The following is a 27,021-nucleotide window of genomic DNA, read 5'->3' as shown; positions in this document are numbered from 1 at the left end:
GGCTGTTTCTGGACTCCATGGAGCCTCTGGGGGGAGGGAAGCTATTTTCACCCTCCCCAGGCATTGAATTATGGGTGTCAGCACTCGCGTATTCACGATAGCACACGCCCATATTCTTTCGGCACCCCAAGGAAAAAAAAGGTTCACTATCACTAATATAGATATAGCTAACCAAACTGTACATAGATACCCCTGGATAGATTAGCAGATAACATTCTGGTAAACTGATGGTTTGTTTTCAATGGTGGCAAGATAGCGAAGGAACTCAAAATATGACTAAATTTACAGAAATTCCTTTGGTCAGCAAAGTTACTTATCACATGTTGTAGTAATACAGAATGTAGTACAGATTCCCTTTCAATTACATGTTTGTCATTGCTCTGAAGGGAATTGAAAATTATGATTAAAACAAAATACCTGTTGTAATAACACTGACCCCTTCCTTCTGCCATGATATTACAGGATGAGGTGTGCCTAATACTTCACAGGGCAGGAGAACTGGATTGTTCAGAATAACATCTAATGCTCCAGGTTGCACTTGTATTGTTGGTGGTTCTAACAGGAACACAAAAAAGGAGCTAGTTAATGATCTAAAAAAACCCCCTCCTTATATAAATCATTTTCAGAGTTTAAAAAATAAATGTTGTGTGTGCTTCTATCAGACTAAAACCATTAAACTATAAATTGCAAAACCTAACTACCCAACATTCCACAACTAGCAACATAAAACTCCCCCCCCCAAGATTTCAAGGGTTTAAAATTAAGTTAAAACTAGCTTAAAATTAATTATTTAATTAACTAATTAATTTAAAATTATAAGCTAAGAGCAGATCTGAAAAATTTAATCACAATATTTTAGATGGAAGAATTTTCCTTTGTAATATAGAAAGCTGTAAATCAGGGGGGAAATAATTAAGATTTTTTTTAAATTTTATTTATTTGTCAAGCATATACAAGATAGTAGGTATTGGTATAAACATAAACATTAGCAAAGTAGGTACGGGTAAATTAGGCAATAGGACAGTAGGGCAGGGACGGTAGGTACAATGGTGCGCTTATGCATGACCCTTACAGACCTCTTAGGAATGGGGTGACTGTAGATAGTCTAAGGTTAAAGTTTTGGGGGCTTGGGGATGAAACCACAGAGTCAGATAGTGCATTCTATGCATTGATTACTCTGTTGCTGAAGTTGTAATTTCTGCAGTTGAGTTTGGAACAGTTTATGTTATTTCTGCAGTTGAGTTTGGAACAGTTTATGTGGTTGAAGCTGAAGAAACCATTAACAGGTAGGACATTGTGGTAAATGATTTTGTGAACTACATTTAGATCAGATCAAAAGTGACAAAGTTCTAGGCTATGTAAGCCCAAAATTTCAAGTCTGGTGGAATATCTATGATATGCTGATGTATAAACTTTGTTGATTTTTTACATGGAAGAAATAAAGAATACCCTTGCATTTTGGTAGTACAGATCTGCTAGGTTCTGTTCTGAATGTGTTGAAAGCTCTTAGATTTATGGTTGTATGGAAAAAAAGTCTATAACTAAGATAAGAAACATACAAATTCCCACCTCACCCTGAACATGAAGAGTGATGTGTTTATAGGCTGAGCCAGCAGAATTCCATGCAGTGCAAGTATATTTTCCTGCATGGTCTAATTGAGCAGCACTTATATCAATAGCACCTAAAGAGAAGAAATGAGAGACTTCCATTGATTATGATAAAAAGTGATTAGTGATCATTGGCAATTCTCAGGCAGTTTCAATACAATTCTAGGAAAAATAAAAGTAGTGGAAGCTTCCTAAATCAGTGCTACTCCGAGTCCTCGGAGAGGGGCAGCATACAAATCTAATAAATTATTATTATTATTATTATTATTATTATTATTATTATTATTATTATTATCTGAAAAATGAAATAGAAGATTGATGTTCTTTTAATCTTCTCTATTCTGCATTACATCCAAATTGAAAGATTTTACACTACATCACATCTAAATGGAACAGCATAAAGTATCATAATTCCAAGATGAGGATCATCACAGACTGGCAATGATTGGATATACAGTGGTACCTCTATTTACAAACTCAATTTGCTGTGTGACCAGGTTCTTAGTAGAAAAGTTTGTAAGAAGAAGCATTTTTTCCCATAGGAATCAATGTAAAAGCAAATAATATGTGCGATTGGAGAAAACACAGGGAGGGTGGAGGTCCTTTTTCCTCCCAGTACATTCCTAGAGAGGCCTCATGGAAGCTTCTACCCTCCTTTTCTGGCCCTGTTTCCTCCCACAAAATTCCTAGAGAGGTCCCATGAAGGCTTCTCCCCACTTTTTCTGGCCCTGTTTCCTCCCAGGAGATTTCTAGAGAGGACCCATGGAGACTTCTCCCTGCCTTTTCCGGTTACAGTCTAGGAGGCTCGGGTTTGTAAGTGGAAAATGGTTCTTCAGAAGAGGTAAAAAAAATCTTGAATACCCGATTCTTATCTAGAAAAGTTTGTAAGTAGAGGCGTTCTTAGGTAGAGGTACCACTGTATTAAGAGCTTACCTATTGTTGCAGTGAAATATGTCTCTGAGAAAACACCCAATTTCACGCAGCAGGCAAGAATGGCAAAACTTTTAACTCTCTGCTTTCCTCAACATTTTTTTCCCATTACAACACACACACCCATCACCATCACAACACATTTCTGTTCTGCTATATACAGTGATACCTTGTCTTACAAACTTAATTGGTTCCGGGAGGAGGTTCTTAAGGTGAAACATTTGTAAGATGAAACAATGTTTCCCATAGGAATCAATGGAAAAGCGATTAATGTGTGCAAGCCCAAAATTCACTCCTTTTGCCAGTTGAAGTGCCCATTTTTTGTGCTGCTGGGATTCCCCTGAGGCTCCCCTCCATGGGAAACCCCACCTCTGGACTTCTGTTGCCAGCGAAGCACCCATTTTGCACTGCTGGGATTCCCCTGCTGGGATTCCCCTGCAGCATCACAAAAACATGGAAGTCTGGAGGTGGGGTTTCCCATGGAGGGGAACCTCAAGGGAATCCCAGCAGTGCAAAAACAGGTGCTTCACTGGCAACAGAAGTCTGGCAGCAGGGCATCCAAGCGGCAGCAGTGAGTTTGTAAGGTGAAAATAGTTTGTAAGAAGAGGCAAAAAAAATCTTAAACCCCGGGTTTGTATCTCGAAAAGTTTGTATGACGAGGTGTTTGTAAGACGAGGTATCACTGTACTGTTTTCACAGCATGCCCAACCTGAAGACAGAATTCTAAAGCCATTTCCTCGAGAAGGAAGCTTTATTCCATTTTTAGTCCAAAGGATTGAAGGCACTGGAACACCTGATGCTGTGCAGGGGATGATTATGGGAGATGACTTGGTTATTAATAGATCTGTAACTTCATCTGCTATGGATGGTGGCACTAAAGTAAATGAAGAGAAATATTGGTATTAATCATCCATATTGTGATGATGTCTCCTTGAATGACCTTCAACTGCCAGAACACTAAAGAATATACCATATTATAATACTAACGTATTCACATTTGAATAAGCTTATAGTTTCTACATGAACAGAAAAGCAGATGGATCTCCTTGCTTCTTTTTTAAACTGCGAGATGATTAAAAAAATATTTTATGGAATGGATGAAGGACTGAAATATATGATACAAACAAAGCAGATATTAAAATAATGCAAAGATCTACCATACAATGTCTTATGGAATTATATTGATTGGATGTGTTTTCATTCTCTGTAAAATGAAAGATTTGCAGCAGAATGAATTTTCAAATCCCAGAATCCAGCATTGACATCTTTTAATTTAACAATCCTCACCTTTCCTCAGGGCTGGGTTCCATTTTTTAAAACTACCACTCTGTGGGTGTGGCTTAATTTTGTGGGCGTGGCCTAATTTGTAGGAGTGGCTTGACACTCATGTGACTGGGTGGGAATAGCTTGATGGCCATGTGACTGTGTAGGAGTGGCTTCTTGGTCATGTGACTCAGCAGGTGTGATTATTTACTCTTTACTTGCTAGGATCTCTGCTGTATGCTCCTTAATTCTTGACGAGTCTGAATGGCTGTTCTAAACCAGTACATAGAGTTAAAAACATTCATTGCACATGTAATGTTTGAGACATTCATCAAAAAAATGTTCCACTAGATGCAGACAACCAATTCTCAGCATTCCCCAGCACTCACCTGAAGTGCTGGGTCTTCAAAACTCCAAGGTAGAATGGGTCATCTGGATATTCAAGGACAAATTTGTAAAAAAAACCCAAAAGACTTGTGCAGCTTGAATCTGCTATGTTCAAAAAGAACATCGGATTTAAAAACATGTCGGTGCCCATGGCCTGGCACCGACCTATCTGGTTCCATGACGTCATTGTGACATCACTAGCAGGTCTCTACCAGTTCTATAGAACTGGTCCAAACCGGGAGGAACCCACCTTGCTTTTCCTTTTCTGTATTTTTTTTAATTTTGTTTTGAAATATGATTTTCATCATTAAAATAAAATTCTCTTTTCAAAACATCCTGGTAGATCAGCTTTACATTTTACAAGAACATATTCCAATGTTAGTATTTCACCTTCTACCATGAGACTAATGGTCCTTTGATCTTCACCAGCTTCGTTGGTTACTATACATTCATAGAGTGCAGAATCTTCTACAGTAGGAGAAAGGATCACTAGTGACCCTGAAGACAAAAGCCTAGAAGAAAGCACAAAAAGAAGTCATGCAGTTCAACACAGTGTTTGTCCCAAGAGATAAAATTTAGATACTGAGGTTAACAAAAAAAAAAAGGCAGTGGAGACATGGATTTTAGATATTATCATTTTAAAGATTTTTTTGCTTGAGGGAAACATAGATTCCCACCAATTTATTTGTGTGTATGTGTGTGAATCAAACTGAGATGCTAGGTTTGGATACTTGACTTGCAGACAGTCACTTCAGAATCAAATTGCTGTTGCCTAACACATAATTAATGAAAGTTTTGTTCTTCTAATAAATTGTGAAAAACAAGAAGCAAAAAGGGCTTTTATCCTAATTCTGTTTTTCAACCTGGTTGCAGGCAACTGGCGAAACCCTGTGTAGCTTCTCCTGGTGAAGATGGAAATAAAATAAATTGTCATCATACTGAAGTAGATGATGAGAGGTGATTTTCCTTCTCTCCCCCCTCAGTGGTTACTACAGGGTGAGAGCCTTTCTTTCTCTTACACACAATCTGCTGTATTCAATACTAGAGCTTGCTTCCTGGATTTGATGGGAGAAATTAGATGATTGCAACTCCTTGTAGCTGAAAAATCATGGACCTTTCATCTCTCCTGACCTGCAGGCATCTTGGTAAAGAAGCCTGGGACTTTTAAATTTCATTTTTTGAAATTTCACTTTTTATTTTAAATGTTAATTGGATGGCTGAATGCTGATTTATTTCCACCTCCTACTGGACTTCAACCCAACAGCTGCTCTTTCAGAAGGCTTTCCTTCTTGAAGAACATCCTACTCCACCTAAAGTATGTCTAGTGAAGGGCTGCCTGATGCCGGTGCTTCCAGTGCGCTCCTGGTGATGGGCGTGGGCATGTCCGGAGTTTGTGTGCACGCTGGCACTAGACTTGGCTTCTGTACATGTGCAGGAAGCAAAATCTTACACAAGGGTGCTCATACGTGCAAGATTTCACCAATTTTTGGTGTTTTAAGATTTAAGATTTATTAGATTTGTATGTCACCCCTCTCTGAAGATTCGGGGCAGCTCACAACAACAACAATACAATACATAAAATACAAATCCAATGGAGTTTAAAACGAGATTTAAAACCCATAGTATTAAAAGCAATCATTACTGCACAATCACATCATTCTCATATAGTACAGTCAGGAAAAAAGGTGGTGGTGGGGGAAGAGATAGTTATTCCCACCATGCCTGGTGACATCATCTTGCAGAAGGCGGGAAGGGTGGGGCAATTCGAATCTCCGGGGGGAGTTGATTCCAGAGGGCCGGGGTTGCCACAGAGAAGGCTCTTCCCCTGGGTCCCACCAAATGGCATTGTTTAGTTGATGGGACCCGGAGAAGGCCAACTCTGTGGGACCTGATTGGCTGCTGGGATTCGGGTGGCAGAAGGCAGTCCCGGAGGTATTCTGGTCTGATGCCATGTAGGGCTTTATAGGTCATTACTAACACTTTGAATTGTGACTGGAAACTGATCGGCAACCATTGCAGGATGCAGAGTGTTGGTGAAATGTGGGCAGATCTTGGAAGCCCCACAATAGCTCTGGCGGCCGCATTCTGCACGATCTGAAGTTTTCGAACACTTTTCAAAGGTAGCCCCACATAGAGAGCATTTCAATAGTCAAACCTCGAGGTGATGAGGGCAAGAGTGACTGTGAGCAGTGACCTCCGGTCCAAATAGGCCCGCAACTGGTGCACCAGGCAAACCTAGGCAAACGCCCTCCTCACCACAGCTGAAAGATGGTGCTCTAATGTGAGCTGTGGATCGAGGAGGACACCCAAGTTGCGGACCCTCTCTGAGGGGGTCAATAATTCCCCCCCAGAGTAATGGACAGACAGATGGAATTGTCCTTGGGAGGCAAGACCCACAGCCACTCCGTCTTCTCAGGGTTGAATTTTCTTTGCTTCCCCACATGTGCAGAAGCAAAAAACCACTGACAATCAGCAAAATCCTGCACACATAAGCATCCTCGCATGAGATTTTGCTTCCTGCGCATGCGCAGAAGTTGAATCTCACGTGGGCATGGATGCATCAGGAACGTGATGATGCCTGCACATCTCCATTTTTCCAACTGGGACTGCGCACCAGACCATTCATGTAGTATCCCACTACTATATCCAACAAATACTTTCCAAGTATTTCCAGCAAGAAGAAAAGAAAGTCCCATACTTTTCTCAGTTATATCAATTTATCCAAGCAAGAGCAGCTTGTTTAGGATTCAAACAAAGAAATAGAAGCAGGATCTGTTAATTTATAGTATTTGATTTTGGCACCCAAGGAGAGAGATGTTAACACACACATTCATAATGTTTTAAAAAAAAATAAGTTAAGACTGTTGGCAGTTTAACAAGACAGTTAATGAGAATATTGCCAAAACCTAGGACAGGCAGTAGTAAAGTAATATTTATGAAACATTCATTGCAATTGCATGAGTTAAGTGACAGGTGATTTAATTTCTACATAAAACCTGTGGAAACTATAAGTCTCCATTCTCCAAAAATTAAGACAATTCTGCCTCTTTTCTCCCCCTATAGCTCTGATGCTACCATAATCAAACAAAAAGAATCAGTTCCCCTCGATGGCCATGGGAACTTTACAGGAAGAAGAAAGAAAGAAAGAAAGAAAGAAAGAAAGAAAGAAAGAAAGAAAGAAAGAAAGAAAGAAAGACATTGCTATATTGTAATATAAGGATTTTTCACAGATTTTATGTAGGAATTATGAACTATTGCTTTGTAATACTATGGATGTGGTGGACAACAAGGGGATAATTTCTCAAAGTGGCTAAGAAGAATCCCCCATGAATGAACCAAACAGAAAGTACAGATAGACCCTCTATATATTTAAAAAATAGGTTATGGGTGGAGGAGTTCTTTTTAAAGCATAACATGAGATAACTGCTCTGTTTTCATAAAACAAATCAAAACACATTTTTACCTGAATGAGTTCTGATCCAAATTGAGAACATGCCCATTCTTCTTCCAGGTTATGGTTGGCTTAGGAATACCTGTAGTTTCACAGGCTAGTGCGGTTTGTGTATTTACAGATACTGTGACATTGACAGGTCCTGGAGCAATATATGGAGGAACTGAAAAGAAAAAAAAATCATTGGTCTAAAGGATAGAACAATTTATCATATAGCTCAAGTAAAACTTCCCCAAAATTTCATGTATCATCAGGGATAGTGGGGGGTTTCATTTAGACTTCACTCATTTTAATTCAGATGTCCAGTTAATTAACTAACTAATAATTTGTGTGGGTTTTTTGTTTATTTATTTAATTTTTGTGCCACCCATCACTCTTATATGGTGACTTGGATGGCTTATAGGTTATAAAACTAAAAGAAAAATAATTAAAATATATAAAAATAATAAACATTTAATTCAACATTAATTAAATATTTAAATATTAATTCATTAATAATTGGTTAAATGTTAAAATAGATTTTTAAAAATTATAAACTAGACAAAAACCAAGACTAAGAGATAGATGGCAATGAATGAGGTTTTCTTATCCTTTCAGTAAATAGTGATTATTGTGTTATGGTCCAGCATGGAAAAGAAAATAGGATTATGTTGTGGTTAGCTCTTGCCCAGCTACTGCCCCAAGGAATGTGCAGGTGGATGTGGGGGAGACATCCACATGCCGCAGGCCTGTTTTGCTCCCGATTGAATCTGCCGATGAAGCCTCCTCTGACCAAGGAAGCATGAGTGACAGGGAAGGGGGAGATTGGCAGACAGCCCAGGAGGAGATCAATCATCTGTATCATCCTTGGATTCTGGACAAGAATTAATGACACATCCACGCATGCGTAGAGTGATGCATAGGAGACAACAACTGAAGGATTATTACAAGAGAAAATGAGGCCACCTGTGGTTGGGTGGGGCTCCAGTAATTAGGGCTGCTGCTATAAATAGCAGTGTGTGGGTTTGGCCATTGTGAAAAAGTATCTGATCGCAGTTCTTCAGGAATCATGTGTTGCTGTTTTCTGGACTTCGTTTGTTGTTTTCACACCTTTGAAACCAAAGCAGAGCAACATGTGTGTGTGTGTGTGTGTGTGTGTGTGTGTGTGTGTGTCTCACTTCGTTGGAAGAAGAAGGGGTGTGAAGTTTCTTCATAGCTGCTAGCTAAGTACTTAATGACTGCTTAAGGGAAATTGTACAGACTACACGGTTGTTTTGGGACAAGTGCTCTTTGCAATACAAAAAGAGTGCTTAGTTTATTTTGAATTTTGTGATAAAGAACATTGTTTTAAATTTTCAAGCATGTGTGTGTCTGAAATCTGTACCCTTGAATTTTCGGGAGGCTCCTACCAGAGAGCCCGGCAGAACAGGATTATATGGGTACTGTCAAACATTCTTATTTTAAGCTTATTCAATTTCTCCTATGGTAGTTGTTTGTCTGAAAATAAGGCATATTTACCATGGACCTGAAGATCAATTCGCTTACGCTCAGTGCCAGCCACATTGATTGCCATACAAAGGTATCTCCCAGTGTCAGTAGCGTGGGTTGAATATATATAAAGGGATCCATTTTCTAATAATGAATATCTAAAGTAAAATACAAGGAATTTAACACATTCTCAATGCATACACAGAAAAAAAAAATCTTATTCACACAGTCGTTTTTACACACAGTCCTGTGTGTCATTAGAGACTCCACTATAAAATCAATATTAAAAACATGTAAATGAAAGAAGCAGAAAACATATTTGTGATTGGTTCACAAGACGACTCTGCTTTTGTACTATCCCAAAACTTAGTTTACAAATTTTTGAACATATAAATGTAACAACAGGGAAAGTTTTGCTTAAATATGAGTTGGCAATATCGTGAATCCACAAAACCCGCAGAAAACAGGCAGAATATCTAAGTCACCTTGGAGAATTTTAGAAAAAGAAGCTAATACTGTAGTTAGATAGAGTTAATACTTGGAATAAGGATCAAGTGAAATAGCAACAGTGTAGATTACATTGGTTAGTCAAAATCATTCCATAAGAAAATAATGGCAAATTAATTCTATACTCTTACTAGGTTACATGAACATAGAGAAAGTTACATAATCAGACAGACATACTTGCCAGGCTGTAGAGTTAGTAAAATTCACACCCAACAATTTGATATCAGATATGTTTTAAAATTCTGTTTTATCCACTTGAATATAGCAAGTTCAGCCAATGAGATTAGTCTCCCAACATAATATATACGTTAAGAAAAATATAGAGCTGGTAGCATAGAACGTCTAGAGTGTCTATTCTGGAAATCGGTGTTTACCTAACATTGTTTCCAGTTAAAAGGGCTCCATCTTTTCTCCATGAAACTCTTGGGACTGGAACACCTTCCACAGCACACTCCAAAACAGCAGACATATTAATATTCACAATCATAGTCTGAGGACCATTTTTGATTGAAGGAGGAACTATACAAATGAAGATTCCCAGACAAAATCAGGAATTTAATTTAATTTATTTAAATGAGATTTTCTTTCATCCCCAAATATGCGCCCTAGGTTTTAACTGTATAAAATTGACTTCTCTTATACAAATCTAGGCTCTAAAAACCTGGAGAATCACTAAATGCAGGGCCGCCGATAGGCCAGTATTACTGCTACTGGCGTCAGGGGCCCGGCCAAATTGAAAAATGGTGTGTGTGTGTGTGTGTGTGGTTTAATACATAATTGGTATGTCGCAAAATAAAGTAGTTTTAAAATGGCGGGGGGGGCAGACACTTAGGCTGTATGGGGCCCCAAAATTCCTGATAGCGGCCCTGACAAAATGCAGTAGAGCAATACAGAAAACCTTGATTCTTGTTGCCAATGAATAACTATTTAGAGCAGTGCATGTACAGCAATGTCAAATATTTTTGTATTTGTTTTATTTAAAACAAAAATACATGTCATATAATGTAAATTCCTATTTTCCTTTCTTGTGAACAACTGAATGCATATTTATGTTTTTACTGTGCTAATTTTAAACAAGTTTTGTGTTCAATAAGGCCTGTAGATAAGCCTGTATTGGATTAAAAAACCCAACCCAAATCCATAGATATTTTAAAGTTTCCTAGGTGTTGTTCTCTTATCAAAGTACATACTGCTATATAAAATTTAAAAAATAAAATTGGAGAGCATCCTTTTTGAACAGCAAAAATATCTTTAAAATTTATGAAAGCTGCTTTACCTATCAAAATAATAATACATTTTTAATCAAAATAGAAAAAGAAAACTTAGGGAACTTTCTTCCACCAAGAAATAAACAGATAAAAGGTAACAAAACCTGTTTCCTTGAAGAGTCTAATATTTTGAACATTCACTTGTGGAAATATCTGACAAAGATTATATAGATTTATATTCTCTTACCATTTACAGCCAATACAAACTTTCTTGTGGTTCGTCCTGCAACATTACTTGCCACACAGGTATAACTTGCTGCATCATTTAAGTCTGCGTTGTTGATTTGCAAATATCTTCCATTGGATAAAATGCGAATTCGGGGAGTGGCCTGAAAATCAGATTTTCAAAACTGAATCTCTTTTTAAAAATAGACAAAAATAATCAATAGAATCTATTTTATTTATACTAGATAAGGAGCAATAGAGTTTAGGAATGGGAGACAATATTGGTAAAGTTTATTTGTTATTAGTTTGCTTAATTTATAATCCATGCTTCTTCTAAGAGCTCAAGATTACTTTCAAAGCAATCTCTATTATATACTAATTCTCAGTATACAATTCATTTTTCATTTCATAAATTTGGTCACAAACCAATTTGGTTGTGACCTGAACCTAATTTTGGAAATTTGGCAAAAAAATTACCCAAAAAATGGTGTGGAGGAGGAAATTGGCTACAGGAAAACAAATGTGAATTTTTGGGACAGATCCCTATTTGGCCGTGACCAGAAGTTCTACTGTATATACAATACTGAGTTTCCATGACTAAGAGAGGATTTGAACCTGGGTTCTTCTAGTCCTACTTCAGCACCTTAATGGAAGAATAGTAAATCTGAATTCAGTATGCACATTCTAAAAACATAGAAACCCAATTGCAGAAAAAGATCTAGTGGTCCATTGAATTTGCTTTTGATCTTGTTTTTCCTTTTCTTTTTCATCAATTTATTAATTTATTTATTTTAAAATAGAATAACAGAGTTGGAAGGGACTTTGAGGGTCTTCTAGTCCAACCTCCATACTCCATAATCTCTTCTTAAAGACTTCCAGTGTTGGAGCATTTACAACTTCTGGAGGAAAGTTGTTCCACTGATTAATTGTTCTAACTGTCAGGAAATGTTTTTGTAGTTCTAAGTTGCTTTTCTCTTTGATACTTTCCACCCATTACTGCCCCCAGGTGCTTTGACACCCTCATCTTTGTGGCAACCCCTGAGATATTGGAACACTGCTATCATGTCACCTCTGGTCCTTCTTTTCATCAGACTAGACCTACCCAGTTCCAGCAGCTGTCCTTTACATTTTAGCCTCCAGTCCCATAATCACCTTTGCTGCTCTTCTCTGCACTCTTTCTAGAGTCTCAACATTTTATTTTATTTTAAAATTGTTGAATTTTGACAGCAGCCCCACACATGGCTGCAATTAGTGTTGAGAACCTATGTGTAAATGCCTATCAAGGTCCAAACACCTGTTAAATAGGTAATATATTTGTGTGAGTTTCCCACCATGTTCCTTTTTTTCCTTGATAGTGAGTATATTTCCCAGAAAAGAATGGATCCTTCATTAAACATTAAATTATTTCATTGTGCCTCCAAAGGACACTTTATAAGTTAAACCTATTATGGATCTAAGATGTTAGATCCAGCCCACAAATATTGAGCTAGATATGTGTACATTCCCAAAGATGTGCTACATCTTATTTTCAGGGGATGTCTTATTTTTTTTTCCAATGAAGAATTCACATTTATTGCTGAACAAAAAAATGAACATTTATTATATACTGTACAGTAGTTGTCATCACAAACCAGCATAATCAGACAAACTGTGAATCCTATCAAAAATTTCTTACTACTACCGTACTATTATGTACTACTACCGTGTTGGATATGTTTTAAATCTGATTGATGCAGTGTTTTGGGATGCAATTTATGGACAGCAGTGTTATATATGTTCTGTTCGTGAATGCTGCGAAACAAAATGTCTCCTACATCTTACTTTCAGGGAATGCCTTATATTAGGCAATTCTATGAAACCTCTCCTATGTCTTACTTTCGGGGGTGACTTATTTTCGGGGAAACGGGGTATGTGCCTTACAAGCCAAATCTTTAACCATATGTACTATTTAAATACTTACACAAAGTTTACTTCACCAATTAAGATAAATCACAGACAAGAGACATAGAGAATGTACCTCCAGAATTTCTCCATCTTTGAGCCATGTAAGGACAGGAGGAGGTACTGCATCTGATTTGCACTCCAGTATAACCTGCTGGTTCTGCAGCACACTAAGATTTTGAAAATTGCTTGTGCCAGCAATATTTGGAGGAACTGCCAAAGAAAAATACAAGTACCATAATAAATTCAAACATTTCACTTACATAGAGGCACACTGACATAATTTGATTAGCTCTGGACATGATCATTTGTCAGTCTCAAAACAAATTATATTTCTTGGGCAGTCATTAAAACATAGATGATTTCTGGGAATGAAAATCCACACATCTTAGGTAGATAAATTCTTCCAATCATATTTATTCAAAGCTGTCATTACTTATTCTACAAAATTAGTCTGATTCTTATTTTCTGCATACTGTATGTTGAAGCCAGCACTAGGTAATTACCGTACTTCCTTTAGTAAAAATTAATCATCCCTATATCTTTCAAGATTTTTTACCATATAATCCTTATTTTAAATTTAAGCAAGATAGCTACTGCTCTTGAATTACTATTCCCTTTGTCGGAAAACTGTCTTCTAAAATATTTGTGGTTAATATTTTCTGATTTATAAATTTCCTATAACATAGGAAACAGACTGATAAAAATATTTATAACGCTTAATGGTTTTAATTATTTTTATTGGATTACCTATCACTAACTTTTAATAAAATTATTCTACATTATTTATTATTGCCGTATTATAGTTCTGTTTCTGTCTTGTTTACAGTTCTATATTAAATTAATACAATATTAATATTTATTTTATAACAATCAGGTAATTTCCAAATGCAAAAAAAAATCACTTATTTGCAATGTCCTCTTCTAAAGATACGTAGTTAAGCAACAACAGTTGTTTGTATTAATCTTACATACAATACCTTTTAGATATGTTAAATCTATTCAACTCTTGAAATATAAAAATAGTCTCTCTTCCTTATGGTTGAAAAAAAAAGCTTCCAGTGAAACTCCAATGTAAATTGTAATCAGTTTTTTCATAGTTCTTCAATTATAGTTGTGAAACCTTTAGGTAGGCATTTTCTTATATTGAAAAAAGATACTTTATCTTAAAGCTAGTTTGTCACTTTTTGCAAAATTCTGTCTCTTGCCCAAGCATTTAAAAATCTTATTAATATTTCTCTTGTTTTACATCCAAATTGAATCTAAGAGTAAATATTTTAGGTGTACATCTACATCTTTGTCTGAAAGTTTTAAATCTGGAAGCGCATGAAGACATGTTTATATATGATATGCAATACAATCTAACCCTGCAACCCTCAAATAATTTACTCTATTCTAGTCCAATTTAATATATGTAAAACTTAATTTTTTAAAAAATATAGCTCAATTTTCATAACAGGATCAGTACAGCTGTCTGACTTATGTCTGAGACTTGAGAAGTCAATAGTTATTTATTAACTTGTTCACACAGATATTAGTCAAATGTGAAAGTTATTGGAAAATTTGGATTTGGAAATCTCTAGTCAAACACTACTTACTGTTAATTGTTAATCTACATTTTGATTTTGTTACCATTATTGAAATAGATTAGCACAGCAGTTTTCACAAACAAGGAAAGTTCTTCCTGACAGTGTTCTCCAGTCTCAAAAGTTGATCGCTACTCCATTATTTTCCTAATTTTTAAATGTTCAAGAATGTATATTCTAAATAATTGTTTCTTCTGTAACTGATTACAAAAAGATACTCTGTGTGATCATGAACTAGCAAATACCATATATCCATCAATTTATATTTTTTTAAAAACAGGTGTACTTTAATACAAGGAACAGTGTCCTGCTGAATTGAAAATACACATTTGCACAAACAAATACACAGAAGCATGAGGTTGGATATAAGTTTGTCACTGCACATATTCATTTTCAGTGAGGAATGAAACCAGTGGGAAGTTCTCTTTAATTTCCCTGTGTCCCACTGCTGTCCAAGGTATCCAGTGATGGGCTACCAAAATTTTTACTACCACAATGTGGGCGTGGCTTATGCATTTTGTTTCAACATCTACATGTATGTACACCCACACACGCACAGCTCTTCTAAAATTATACACATTCAACCTCATTTGCTGTGATAGGAAAAACATACCCAGAGCCCAGAAGTGGGGGGTGGGGAATCAAAATTTTACTACCGGTGCTGTGTACCTGACCAAAGTTTTGCTACTGGTACTGTGTACCTGACCCTACCCATAAGAGACCACCACTGAAGATACCCCAATCTTCATGGACAATGTGAAAGAAATGGGAGATAGTTCTGAAATAGAAACATAGAAACATAGAAGTCTGACGGCAGAAAAAGACCTCATGGTCCATCTAGTCTGCCCTTATACTATTTCCTGTATTTTATCTTAGGATGGATGGATATATGTTTATCCCAGGCATGTTTAAATTCAGTTACTGTGGATTTATCTACCACATCTGCTGGAAGTTTGTTCCAAGGATCTACTACTCTTTCAGTAAAATAATATTTTCTCATGTTACTTTTGATCTTTCCCCCAACTAACTTCAGATTGTGTCCCCTTGTTCTTGTGTTCACTTTCCTATTAAAAACACTTCCCTCCTGGACCTTATTTAACCCTTTAATATATTTAAATGTTTCGATCATGTCCCCCCTTTTCCTTCTGTCCTCCAGACTATACAGATTGAGTTCATTAAGTCTTTCCTGATACGTTTTATACTTAAGACCTTCCACCATTCTTGTAGCCCGTCTTTGGACCCGTTCAATTTTGTCAATATCTTTTTGTAGGTGAGGTCTCCAGAACTGAACACAGTATTCCAAATGTGGTCTCACCAGCATTCTATATAGTGGGATCATAATCTCCCTCTTCCTGCTTGTTATACCTCTAGCTATGCAGCCAAGCATCCTACTTGCTTTCCCTACCGCCTGACTGCACTGTTCACCCATTTTGAGACTGTCAGAAATCACTACCCCTAAATCCTTTTCTTTTGAAGTATTTGCCAACACTGAACTGCCAATACAATACTCAGATTGAGGATTCCTTTTCCCCAAGTGCATTATTTTACATTTGGAAACATTAAACTGCAGTTTCCATTGCTTAGACCATTTATCTAGTAAAGCTAAATCATTTACCATATTACAGACGCCTCCAGGAATATCAACCCTATTGCACACTTTAGAGTCATCGGCAAATAGGCAAACCTTCCCTACCAAACCTTCCCCTATGTCACTCACAAATATATTAAAAAGAATAGGACCCAGAACAGATCCTTGTGGCACACCGCTTGTAACCTGACTCTGCTCAGAATACTCGCCATTAACAATAACTCTCTGATGTCTACGCTTCAGCCAGCTGCAAATCCATTGAACTATCCAGGGATTAAGTCCAATCTTCACTAATTTATCTATCAGCTCTTTATGTGGAACCGTATCAAAGGCTTTGCTGAAGTCCAGGTAGGCAATATCCACAGCACCACCTTCATCCAACACCTTTGTGATATAGTCAAAGAAATCAATGAGATTAGTCTGACATGATTTGCCTTCAGTAAAGCCATGCTGATTTGGGTCTAATAAGTTATTGTTTTTTAGGTGCTGATTTATCCTCTTTTTGAGTAGAGTCTCCATCATTTTAACTACAACTGATGTCAAGCTAACTGGCCTGTAGTTACCAGCTTCTTCTCTACTGCCCTTCTTGTGAATAGGCACAACACTGGCCATTCTCCAATCCTCAGGAACTTCTCCTGTTAACAAGGCTTGGTTAAACAAATCAGTCAGGGGGGTAGCAATGACAGATCTGAGTTCTTTAAGAACTCTGGGGTGGATGCCATCTGGACCCATTGCCTTATTTATCTTTAATCGTTCAAGTTCTTCTAAGACATCGGCTTCTAAGATCACTGGAGCTGAATCCGTACAGCTGGAAGCAATGCTATATCCCTCTATAGTATTATTTTGTAAGGTGTCTTTTGAGAAAACTGAACAGAAGTAGCTATTGAAATGGTCAGCGATCTCCTTATTCCCATTAATGCATGTATTATTCCCGGTACTAAGCTTTGTGATGCCGCAGTTTTTCTTCTTCTTATCATTAATATATCTGAAGAAGGTTTTATCCCCCTTCTTTACAGATTTGGCAATTTCTTCCTCTTTTGAGGCTTTAGCAGCATATATTATCTGTTTCGCCTCCTTCTGTCTCATTTTATATACCTCCCTATCAGCTATACTTCCAGACTCTTTATACCTCCTATAGGCAGCCTTTTTTTCATTGACTATAGCCCTTACATCATTGCTAAACCATAGCGGTTTCTTCTTCCTTTTACCTTTAGTTATTTGTCTTACATACAGTCCAGTGGCTTTTAAGATGGCCTTTTTTAATACAGTCCACTGGATGCTCGCTCCTGCCATTTTATCCCTCCCCTTTAATTCATTATCTAAATATTCTCCCATTGCATTAAAATTTGTTTTTCTGAAATCCAATACTTTGGTTGCATTATAGGATTGCTCACAATGAATTTTTACATCAAACCACAAACATAGATGGTCACTGCAACCTAAATTTTCTCCCACCTTGACATCTGAAACCCAATTCCCATTCGTAAAAACTAAATCTAGAATATTCTCCCCTCTAGTTGGTGTCTTAACCAGCTGTGCCAGAGCTGCTCCTGTAAAAGCCTCTACTATATTCTTACTTTTGCATGTAAGAGCACTGGGGATATTCCAGTCAACATCAGGCATGTTGAAATCACCCATAACCACAATATCTCCCTTTACTGCCATTTGGGTAATTTCATCCACCATCTCGTTGTCATATTCCTCGGATTGCCCTGGAGGCCTATAGATCACCCCAATTCTAATGACAGAACCTTCTTTATTTTGCATGCAAATCCAGAGAGTCTCTAGATCTTGACACGTATTTTGAATTAGTGTTGTTTTTAGACTTTCTTTAATATAAATGGCTACTCCACCTCCCCTTCTCTCTATTCTATCCTTCCTATACAGTGTATATCCTGGTATGGATATTTCCCATTCATTAGAATCCTTAAACCATGTCTCAGTTATGGCAACCAGGTCCAAATTATCTCTAGATATTATGGCCATTAATTCACAGAGCTTGTTGCTCAAGCTTCGAGCATTTGTGCACATTACCCGAAGAACATTATTTTCGTTATTAGTTTGCCCCTTATCATCAACAGCTACATCTATATTATTTGCAGCTCCCTTTTCATAAGCTTCCAAAAACTGCTTTATCCTCATTGGTCGGGGACAGAAATCACCCACATCAGTTACATCTCTGTCCCCTTTACCTAGTTTAAATGCCTGTCCAAAAAAGTTCTGAATTCCTCACCGAGCACCTGGGTACCTCTGTATGATGGATGCAAACCATCCCTCTTAAACAACTCCCTATTAGACCACCTACTGACATCATGACTTACATAGCCAAAACCTTCAGCTTTACACCACTGCCTTAACCAGACATTAAACTCTCTGATACACGTTGTTTTATCCTCTTGGCCACAAACCGGTAACACCTCTGAGAAAGTCACTGAATCAGTTATTTTACCCAGCTCCACACTTAGACATTGAAAATCTCTTTTTACTACATTAACATTTCTCTGGGACAAATCATTTGTGCCAAGATGCACCACCACATCAACGTTATTACCTTTACTCACAGTCTTAACAATGTTTGTAATCCGCCTCCTGTCCCTGCTGGCAGTGGCCCCTGGGAGACACCTCAGCACCTTAACCACATCCTTGCTCTGTCCCAAATCAACACCTCTAACGGTCGAATCACCCACAAGAAAATGTGTCCTCTTTTTATTTCTACTAACTGTACTTGATGGTTTGGTGACATTTACGACAACTTCCCCTTTGAACATCCCCTCATTCTCTGCCTGAGGGACCTTGCTAATATCTCCAACATCCTTACTATTTAAATCCGCAAGAACACTATAGGAATTCGATACAGAGAGACCAAAATTGCTATGTTTTTGCTCAACTGCACGCAATCTTCCTGAACCGACAGTTGTCCACACAGCCCTCCTCCTCGGGGGGCGCTGTGGAAGTGGAAGCTGGACACATGGCTGCATTACAGCACGTGGCTGGGACAATCTTTCCACTTCTGACTGCAAGCTACAAACTAAGGACTGCAATCTAGAGATCTCCCATCTAACCTAGATGTCCTTATGCAAAGAGGGCAGTACCCCAAGTTCCACAAGGTGCTACGGAAGACAACAGCCAAACAAGTGTTACACTGCACCAAGCCAGTCATCTTAACAATGTATTGAAATACAAGTACTTAGCAGGAAAATCAACAACCCCTATTGCTACCAAACTTTGCTGATTTTGGTTTATAGTTATATGATTCGCGCGCCTAATGGCGCGCGGGCCACTACCTTCCTCTCCTTCTCTGTGATCTGAAGTGCAAATTAAAATGGCTTTTTCCTGCCTTTTATACTTCCCAGTCTAATCCTGCCCCAGCCTAATCTGATTGGTCTGTGTTTGAAAACAAACTGCTAATAAAATTGTCTGTAACAGCCAGTTATAAATGCCCCTTCTCCTTGAATTCAAAAAATGCAAATGCAAAAAGTAAACAGCACTACAAAAGTAAACAGCACTACTGTATCTGAATCAAGTCCAATGACTTTGATATACACCTTGTAATATTTAGAACTTCAGTGGAGGTAAGTTCAGGCTGGCCAAGTTGACCCATAGTATCTCTGTTTATTCTCAGCCCAGATGTCCTCCTGCCAAACCTTGGAAAGGGCCAGGAGCTTTCTAACATGAACAGAAGCTGCAGTGCATGTGCCAGAGGTGCCCCTGGAGAAATGGTCCCCAGGTTTCAATCAATTGGAAGCTGCTGAATAGGCCAAGATCTGAGACAGTGTAGACTGCCAATAGCAGACCTACTTCTTTTGAAGTCTGGGGGGGAATCATGGCAGAACTTAGCTGAAAGTATGAGATATTCAGGAAGACCCAAACTTTTACCTGCTATACAAAAGTTGTCCTCCTGGATACCCAATTACTTTGATACAATTTTGTATATTCCACATAGAAGGCTCTTCTCTCTAATATGTATAGATCACTCCGTACTTGCATGCATAGATATTCCCACTGCTAGGGTGGCATTTGATCAATATGCTAATCTCCCATATGAAGATGAAATATGTATTTGCTTAAGTATAGAGGTTGAATTTGTTTCACATATCCTTTCGAAAGCGTCCACTGTACTCATACTGGAGATCAGAATTCATACACTCCCACTTCATTCTGATATACTCCATTCATGATGAGAAAAACAAGATGTCATTATTAAGTGACAATATTCAGGAGTTTCAAAGGCAGTAGCAACATTTTAAGAACCTTAACTTGTAGAAACTGTTTGGTCCCTTCAATTAATGTTAATTTTATAGAGTTCCTGCTTTTATACCTACAGTAGATGTACTTTTATATATGCCTCTATTAATGGTGTGCTAGTTTACATTCTATGGAGCTGTAAATAAATAATCTAAATCTGTAACATTAGATATTAAGCAGAAAAGGTAATGTCAGCCTACACAGTGCGTGAACTTACAGTTGATGCTGTAGAAGTGAAAGTGGTAAATAGTTGTATTTTCTTGAGCCCAAGAATAGATAGAGGTGGGCAGTGTGCTAGAGAAACAGAGAGATTAATCATAGGGAGAAAATAGTGACTTAAGGATAAGAATATTGCAATGACAATGAGGACTGCAATACAAAGCATTGTGAAATTTATTTTTGTGAAATCTCGCCATTAAGAAAAAACAAAAATAAAACAAAGACCTTTTGATTATGGATTTTGTTTTGATCATAGGGTGTCCTTTGGACTGTGAGGGTAACCAACCAACCAATCAACCAACCAATTAATCAGTCAATCATCAAGTAAAGACTGATTGTTGCCTTGTTATAATAATCAGCAAGCAGAAACTCATATATATATTGCTTGTGCAATGTGAATGGAGGAAAGAAGAAGAAATGGAAGGCAGTGGATAAGATGGACAGGTGAGGTCAAAGAGATTATTGGAATGTCTTTGAAAAAGCTACTGATTTGTTATCAAAGACATGTTAAAATGGTAAGATTTAAAAATGAGATGACCCTAACTTTCAAAAAATGGTGATAAAGCCAAACATAAAAATCTATGTGAAAGTGAACTTAATTTTTCCATGCCTATTTCATAGTGTGTTATATATGTAACAGAGAGAAAAAAGAAAGCATAATTTAAAAATGTGTGTTAGAACAACTTTCCACAACTTCGGCAAAGGGTTATAGACTTTTCAGTGCTGACTAGGGAATCCTTGGAATTCAAGTTCACACATATGGAGCTTCCTCGAAAGCCCGTATAGGAAAATTTGGCAATTCTTCATATTTATCCAAATTAATATTACCATGTACTCGCACTAAATATTCTTTGTCATCCTCTCCTGCAGGGCTAGAAGCCAAACAAGTATACCTTCCAGTATCTTCTACCTAAAAGACAACCAACATCCCAGTTAGAAATAAAACAGAATTAAGTTAAAACAGCTGAGATGGCTATGAAAAAATTAAATAGCCATCTTTCAATACCTGAGCACTGGATATCCTGAAGATCTGTCCTCCCCTTAGGACACCAACAGCATCTGTTTGAGACAGTGGGCGACCATCCTTCATCCATGTTAGTTTGGGGATTGGTATTCCATCAGAGATACAGAGGAGCTCAAGAGGATTGTTAATCACTGTAGAAATTTCTTCTGGGTTACCTGATTTATTAATATGAGGGGGTTCTGAAAAAAAGATATCCATAATATCATCCTCAAAACAAACAACAAACAACCACTGACAATTTACAAGAGAGTTATGGGAGAAAAACAGAAAATCCCCATAATATTACCTCTTCAATACACAAATAGCCCCTAGATATTACCTCCCTTTTGTATCCAGCATTTTAAACAATCAATAAAAAAGACACTAATTTAGTATATGATAGCCAATCTAAACCTTCATCATGGTAGCTTTAGTTACATAGCGAGCTCACCAGCAATAGATTCAAATTAAATTTTAACAGGCCCAAATCATTAATGTCACATAATTCCTTATTCTTGGTTTAATAAAATATTTATGGTGGCTTCTGGTTCTTCAGATGATTAATTAGTTGTAGATAGATATTTCTTACCTAGCACATTCACAGTAAAGTGTTGGTTGTCTTCCCCAGCTTCATTAGATGCTATACAGGTATATCTACCTGAATCATTAATCTCTGAATTTAATATACGAAGACCCTTTTTTTGGTTTTCAAAAGTCACATGAAGGTTACTGCTTAAAGTCTGACCATCTTTCAGCCATGATATAGTTGGTGTTGGTATTCCATTAGCCAAGCACACCAAGGATACAGGATTCCCTTTTAGTAAAGTTACTTCTGTTTCTCCACCATCGTCTATGATTGCGGATACTGGGAGGAAGAAAACCCATGGAGGATGTAAAAATTATTTTTAGTTTATGAAATAACAAACTGATTTCATATCAGAAAATGTATTAATATATTTCAACATTATAACTCTAGGTGGTTAACAATGGTAAAAAACACAATGTAAGAACAACTTCACAATAAAATTGTCAGTTGAGGTAAAAACCAAACAAAACCACCAGAACCATTGGTAGAAACATTCCAATGCCTCTGCTGTATTTCTTAAACTCCATGTCCAGTGAAATAACTAGGTCTTCTATACTCCCAAAAATATGGTATATTACAGTGGGCCACAATCATAATCATGCAATTGTGGAAATACTGCAATGGTTTCAAGGTTGAGATACAGTCATAAGTCTCCTTTTTTAGCTCAAAACTGTAATTTTGAACAGGTCACTAAGCAAGGACCAGCTGTAGGTTGTTACAATTTCATTCTACACTGCTTAAAAAAGGCTTACCATAAACCTGAAGACTGTAATGTTTATTGTCGACACCAGCTCTGTTGGAGGCTATGCATGTGTACATGCCAGCATCAGCTGCCTGTGCTTTAACAATTCTGGAAGGAAGACAGCAACAAACCATTTTGAAATTTAAAAATTCCTTATTCTGTCTTATAAAGAGTACATACCAATTTATAAAATGAAAGAGCAGAATGCTCTCAAATTAAACTCAGTTCTTGGTGACTACTGCCATTTTATTGGCACTGTTATGGAAATAATTTGTAACTGCCATCTTCTGAGATGCTTTTTGATTTCCTAACTTAAGTCAAAGAATATGAAATTCCCAAGCACTTCCTCATCCCTATGCTAACCAAGAATGTCCATGTTTAATTTCTGAGATCTGCTACAGTTTGAGTCTGTTATCACCCATCTAGACCCTCACATCCTCCAGGCACCGGCACATCACCTCCACTGTTTCACTGAATCGACACAGTATATTCACAGTATCTTCCAGATTTTTCAGTTGTGCACGCCCCAAAATAATATAGGGGAGGGGAAATCTATTCTTGAAATTATGTAACCATCATAATTTGCAATGAGCAGTTTTCATTTGGTATAACCTAAATTAATGAAACCTTACCTGAGTACCTGTCCAGCTGAAAGTAACCTGATGTGGGAAGATGTAGAGAGGGGAAGACCATTCTTCAGCCAATTTATCTGGGCAGGTGGAGTACCCATAGCTTGACATTCAATGTTTATTGATGTGTCCAATACCACTGTTAGGGCCTCAGGTTCCTCTTTATTTTTATTGATAGTGGGTGGCACTAAAATTTATAACCAAGAAAGGAAAAAAACAAGTTACATATATCAGCATTTATGCTTCTCTTTGAAAATGAATCTCAAAATCAAGGTGGAGAATCTCTGCCGTCAGGCATGGGGGAACTGAGACATCTCCCCCGGGCCTATACAGTTTATACATGGTATGTTTGTGTGTATGTTTGCTTTTAATAATGGGGTTTTTAGTGTTTTTTAAATTATTAGATTTGTTCTTACATTGTCTTTGTTATTGTTGTGAGCCGCCCCGAGTCTACGGAGAGGGGCGGCATACAAATCTAAATAATAATAATAATAATAATAATAATAATAATAATAATAATAATAATAATAATAATAATCCTAGAACTGATTTTCAGTTTTGACTACCAATAATGCAGGAGTGAAATGATCCTGGTTTGGACCAGTTTGGATGGACTGGTAGCGATGACTGCCTATGGTTTATTGAGTGGCCAGCAATGGCTGTCTGGTCATGCCCCTGTACCGGTCCACCACTCATCACTCGTTTGCCTTGCAATCAGATGTCCTGACACTGCACATGCGGTAGGACACGAGTCTGCACCGGAAGAGGGCTGTGGGTGATGCAGTGTGCATGTGCATGTGCAGCAGCCCTGGGACATCCGCTTGCCATTTCCACCTTTTGGACCTGGCACACTGCTTCTTTATTGGTCAAGTGTGATTGGACACACAGGAAATTTGCCTCAGGAGCATAAACTCTCAGTGCATATATAAACAGCAAAGTAGGTCATTGTTACAATTATTGATCATAAGAAAGAGAAAGGAAGGAAGGAAGGAAGGAAAAAAGAAAGAAAGAAAGAAAGAAAGAAAGAAAGAAAACATGACGACACACAATTGAGCCCAAAATTTTGGTTGCTAAGCAAGAGCGTTGTGAGTTTCACCACATTTTACAAGTTGGCCAGGCTTAACTGGTCACCTGACCACCAAGCCATGCCCACCTGAAGCAACACCAACCCGACATCAAGCCTCACTCACAAAATAAGTCAAGCCCACAGAACCGTCGGTAAGTAAACTTTTCACGTTTACCACTGCAATAACCTCAGTCAATATGGCCAGTGAGTGTTCTGCCAGCGTGTTTCAACTGCCAGTAATTACAGGGTAATTAGTCCAGGAAGACACACACCACACGATAAAAGGAAAACCCAAAAGTTTTTATAAACAGAAAAACAGAAACATCTCCCTTTTTAAATGTCAAAGGGATTTTCTGGTACACACAAGGCACAGGTGAAATGCAATCCAATTGCTCACCCAATAACTGGGAAATTGAGTCCAATTCTAAAGTCCAGAGAGTCCACACACACAATCCTGAACAGCAAAAAAACACGATCTTGATGAAACAATGAATCAGATAAACTGCCATGAGGCTAACACACCAGGCTGCACTTTTATCTGTAGCACTAATTACGGCAGCCCCACCCAACCACAGGTGGCCTCATTTTCTCTTGTAATAATCCTTCAGTTGTTGTCTCCTATGCATCACTCTACACATGCGTGGATATGTCATGAATTCTTGTTCAGAATCCAGGGATGATACAAATGATTGATCTCCTTCTGGGCTGTCTGCCAAACTCCCCTCTTCCCTGTCACTCACGCTTCCTTGGTCAGAGGAGACAGATTCTACTGGAAGCAAAACAGGCCTACGGCATGTGGATGTCTCCCCCACATCCACCTCCACATTCCTTGGGGCAAGAGCTGGGCCAGAGCTAACCACAACAGTGAGCATTAGTTCAATAAGAGCACAACTACCGGTCTAATATCTCTATTTAGAATAAGAGCAATTATAAAACATAGTAATCAGAAAATTCGCAAAAAATCTGAAAAAATTAAAAATAATGAAATGTGTGAAATATTGTTGAAAACTCTTCACTGCCTATCTGAACTAAGTCAAATACATTATCTATGAGGGTCTCAGACCCATTTCAATTAGCAACATCATTTTTCTATTTGTCAGAATAATTTAGAAAAGAAATTGTTGGTATATTAAATAATGGAAATTTTGAATTATTCCCAGTGAAGTACTGTAGTTCAACTTAGCTGAACCCCAAGGTGGCAGCATTACTCTTTTTCCTATCCAAGACAGATTCCCCATACTATTCCAACTAAATCATGTTAAGAAGTCATGATCAACAGCCTTCTATATCCCTTAATAGATCATGTGGAATTTATTTATAAATTGTGTCCATAGCCAGAAAGCATTTCCAGTGTAATCCATCAAAAAGACAGAAATTATAGCAACCGTTTTGTAGGGCCGTTTTCTGTATCTCTTTTTTTAAATAGAATTCTCAGTGAAACATTTTCTAATGTAACTCAAAGATAGATGCAGATATAAACTGAAGTGGTATAACAGTGGGCTAGAACCAGAAGTATAATTGGCACCCCTCTGCATTTGGAACAGAGCTAAAGATAATCTAGCATCAATATATGTACAGTATATATAATGTACGTAATAAAAAATGATTAAACACCTGATTCTAAATGCTGTACATTTCCCACAATACTGAATATCTGTGACTGGTAGGGTCAACTAAAATTGCTATGTTGATTATATTTCTTGTTCTTTAATGTTTTATGAGAAGCTGTAATCTCATGTGACTGACTCAGATGATTGAATTAGTCATGAACTAGACATTTTTAAAATTCCTCTTAGCGACTGCAAGCACGGGAGGCTAAGATAAAGTTTTCTTTCTTTCTTTCTTTCTTTCTTTCCTTCTTTCCTTCTTTCTTTCTCTCTCTTCTTTCTTCTTTCTCTTTCTCCTTTCTTTCTTTCTTTCTTTCTCTCTCTCCCCCTCACTCCCTCTCCCCCCCTCTCAAAAAAAGAATAAGGTTTCTGAGCATCGAACATAGGCTCCATTTGACCTAGGTGGCTTTTTTTACTAAAATGATTGAAAAACTTTATGTGAAAAACTGAAAGCTATATACATTATACAATGTTTCTACTTGGATGTTTGAGAATTAATGCCTTTATTGTCAGTTCATTTGTAGATCGGATCAATATATCATTAAAATGTTATCTACACTCTTAACTATTTACTTTTGATAATAACAGCACAAAATCCAAATATTGCAAAATGCAAACAGAATTCTAATAACTTCTTTTGATATATAAATAATAACCAGGTTTATTTTATTTTAGGTACTTTGAGTTATGCAACATTAAACAGAAACATATTAAATTTAATAATTTAGTAATGATTAAATTCATTACATTACAACTTAGCATC

The 27,021-nt window shown here is 37.3% G+C and overlaps 1 protein-coding gene across 1 annotated transcript in view; it reads right to left on the bottom strand.

The window, feature by feature from the left end:
• HMCN1 (hemicentin 1) overlaps positions 1 to 27,021 on the bottom strand; it is a 254,348-nt gene that overhangs the window by 55,177 nt on the left and 172,150 nt on the right. The window contains exons 66-79 of the mRNA XM_070749005.1: positions 23,589 to 23,772; positions 22,967 to 23,064; positions 22,218 to 22,493; positions 21,632 to 21,828; positions 21,454 to 21,535; positions 13,064 to 13,200; positions 11,069 to 11,210; positions 9,988 to 10,132; positions 9,137 to 9,264; positions 7,652 to 7,802; positions 4,579 to 4,700; positions 3,248 to 3,412; positions 1,575 to 1,682; positions 418 to 555 (exon numbers count right to left, since the gene is read on the bottom strand). Of these exons, the coding sequence (XP_070605106.1) occupies positions 418 to 555; positions 1,575 to 1,682; positions 3,248 to 3,412; positions 4,579 to 4,700; positions 7,652 to 7,802; positions 9,137 to 9,264; positions 9,988 to 10,132; positions 11,069 to 11,210; positions 13,064 to 13,200; positions 21,454 to 21,535; positions 21,632 to 21,828; positions 22,218 to 22,493; positions 22,967 to 23,064; positions 23,589 to 23,772 (2,073 nt within the window). The remainder of the gene's footprint in view (positions 1 to 417; positions 556 to 1,574; positions 1,683 to 3,247; positions 3,413 to 4,578; positions 4,701 to 7,651; positions 7,803 to 9,136; positions 9,265 to 9,987; positions 10,133 to 11,068; positions 11,211 to 13,063; positions 13,201 to 21,453; positions 21,536 to 21,631; positions 21,829 to 22,217; positions 22,494 to 22,966; positions 23,065 to 23,588; positions 23,773 to 27,021) is intronic.

The sequence above is a fragment of the Erythrolamprus reginae genome, chromosome 3, assembly GCF_031021105.1.
Source record: "Erythrolamprus reginae isolate rEryReg1 chromosome 3, rEryReg1.hap1, whole genome shotgun sequence".
NCBI classification, from domain to species: domain Eukaryota; kingdom Metazoa; phylum Chordata; class Lepidosauria; order Squamata; family Dipsadidae; genus Erythrolamprus; species Erythrolamprus reginae.
The sequence above is the reverse complement of the archived record's forward strand: the minus strand, read 5'-3'. Positions and strand labels throughout refer to the sequence as shown.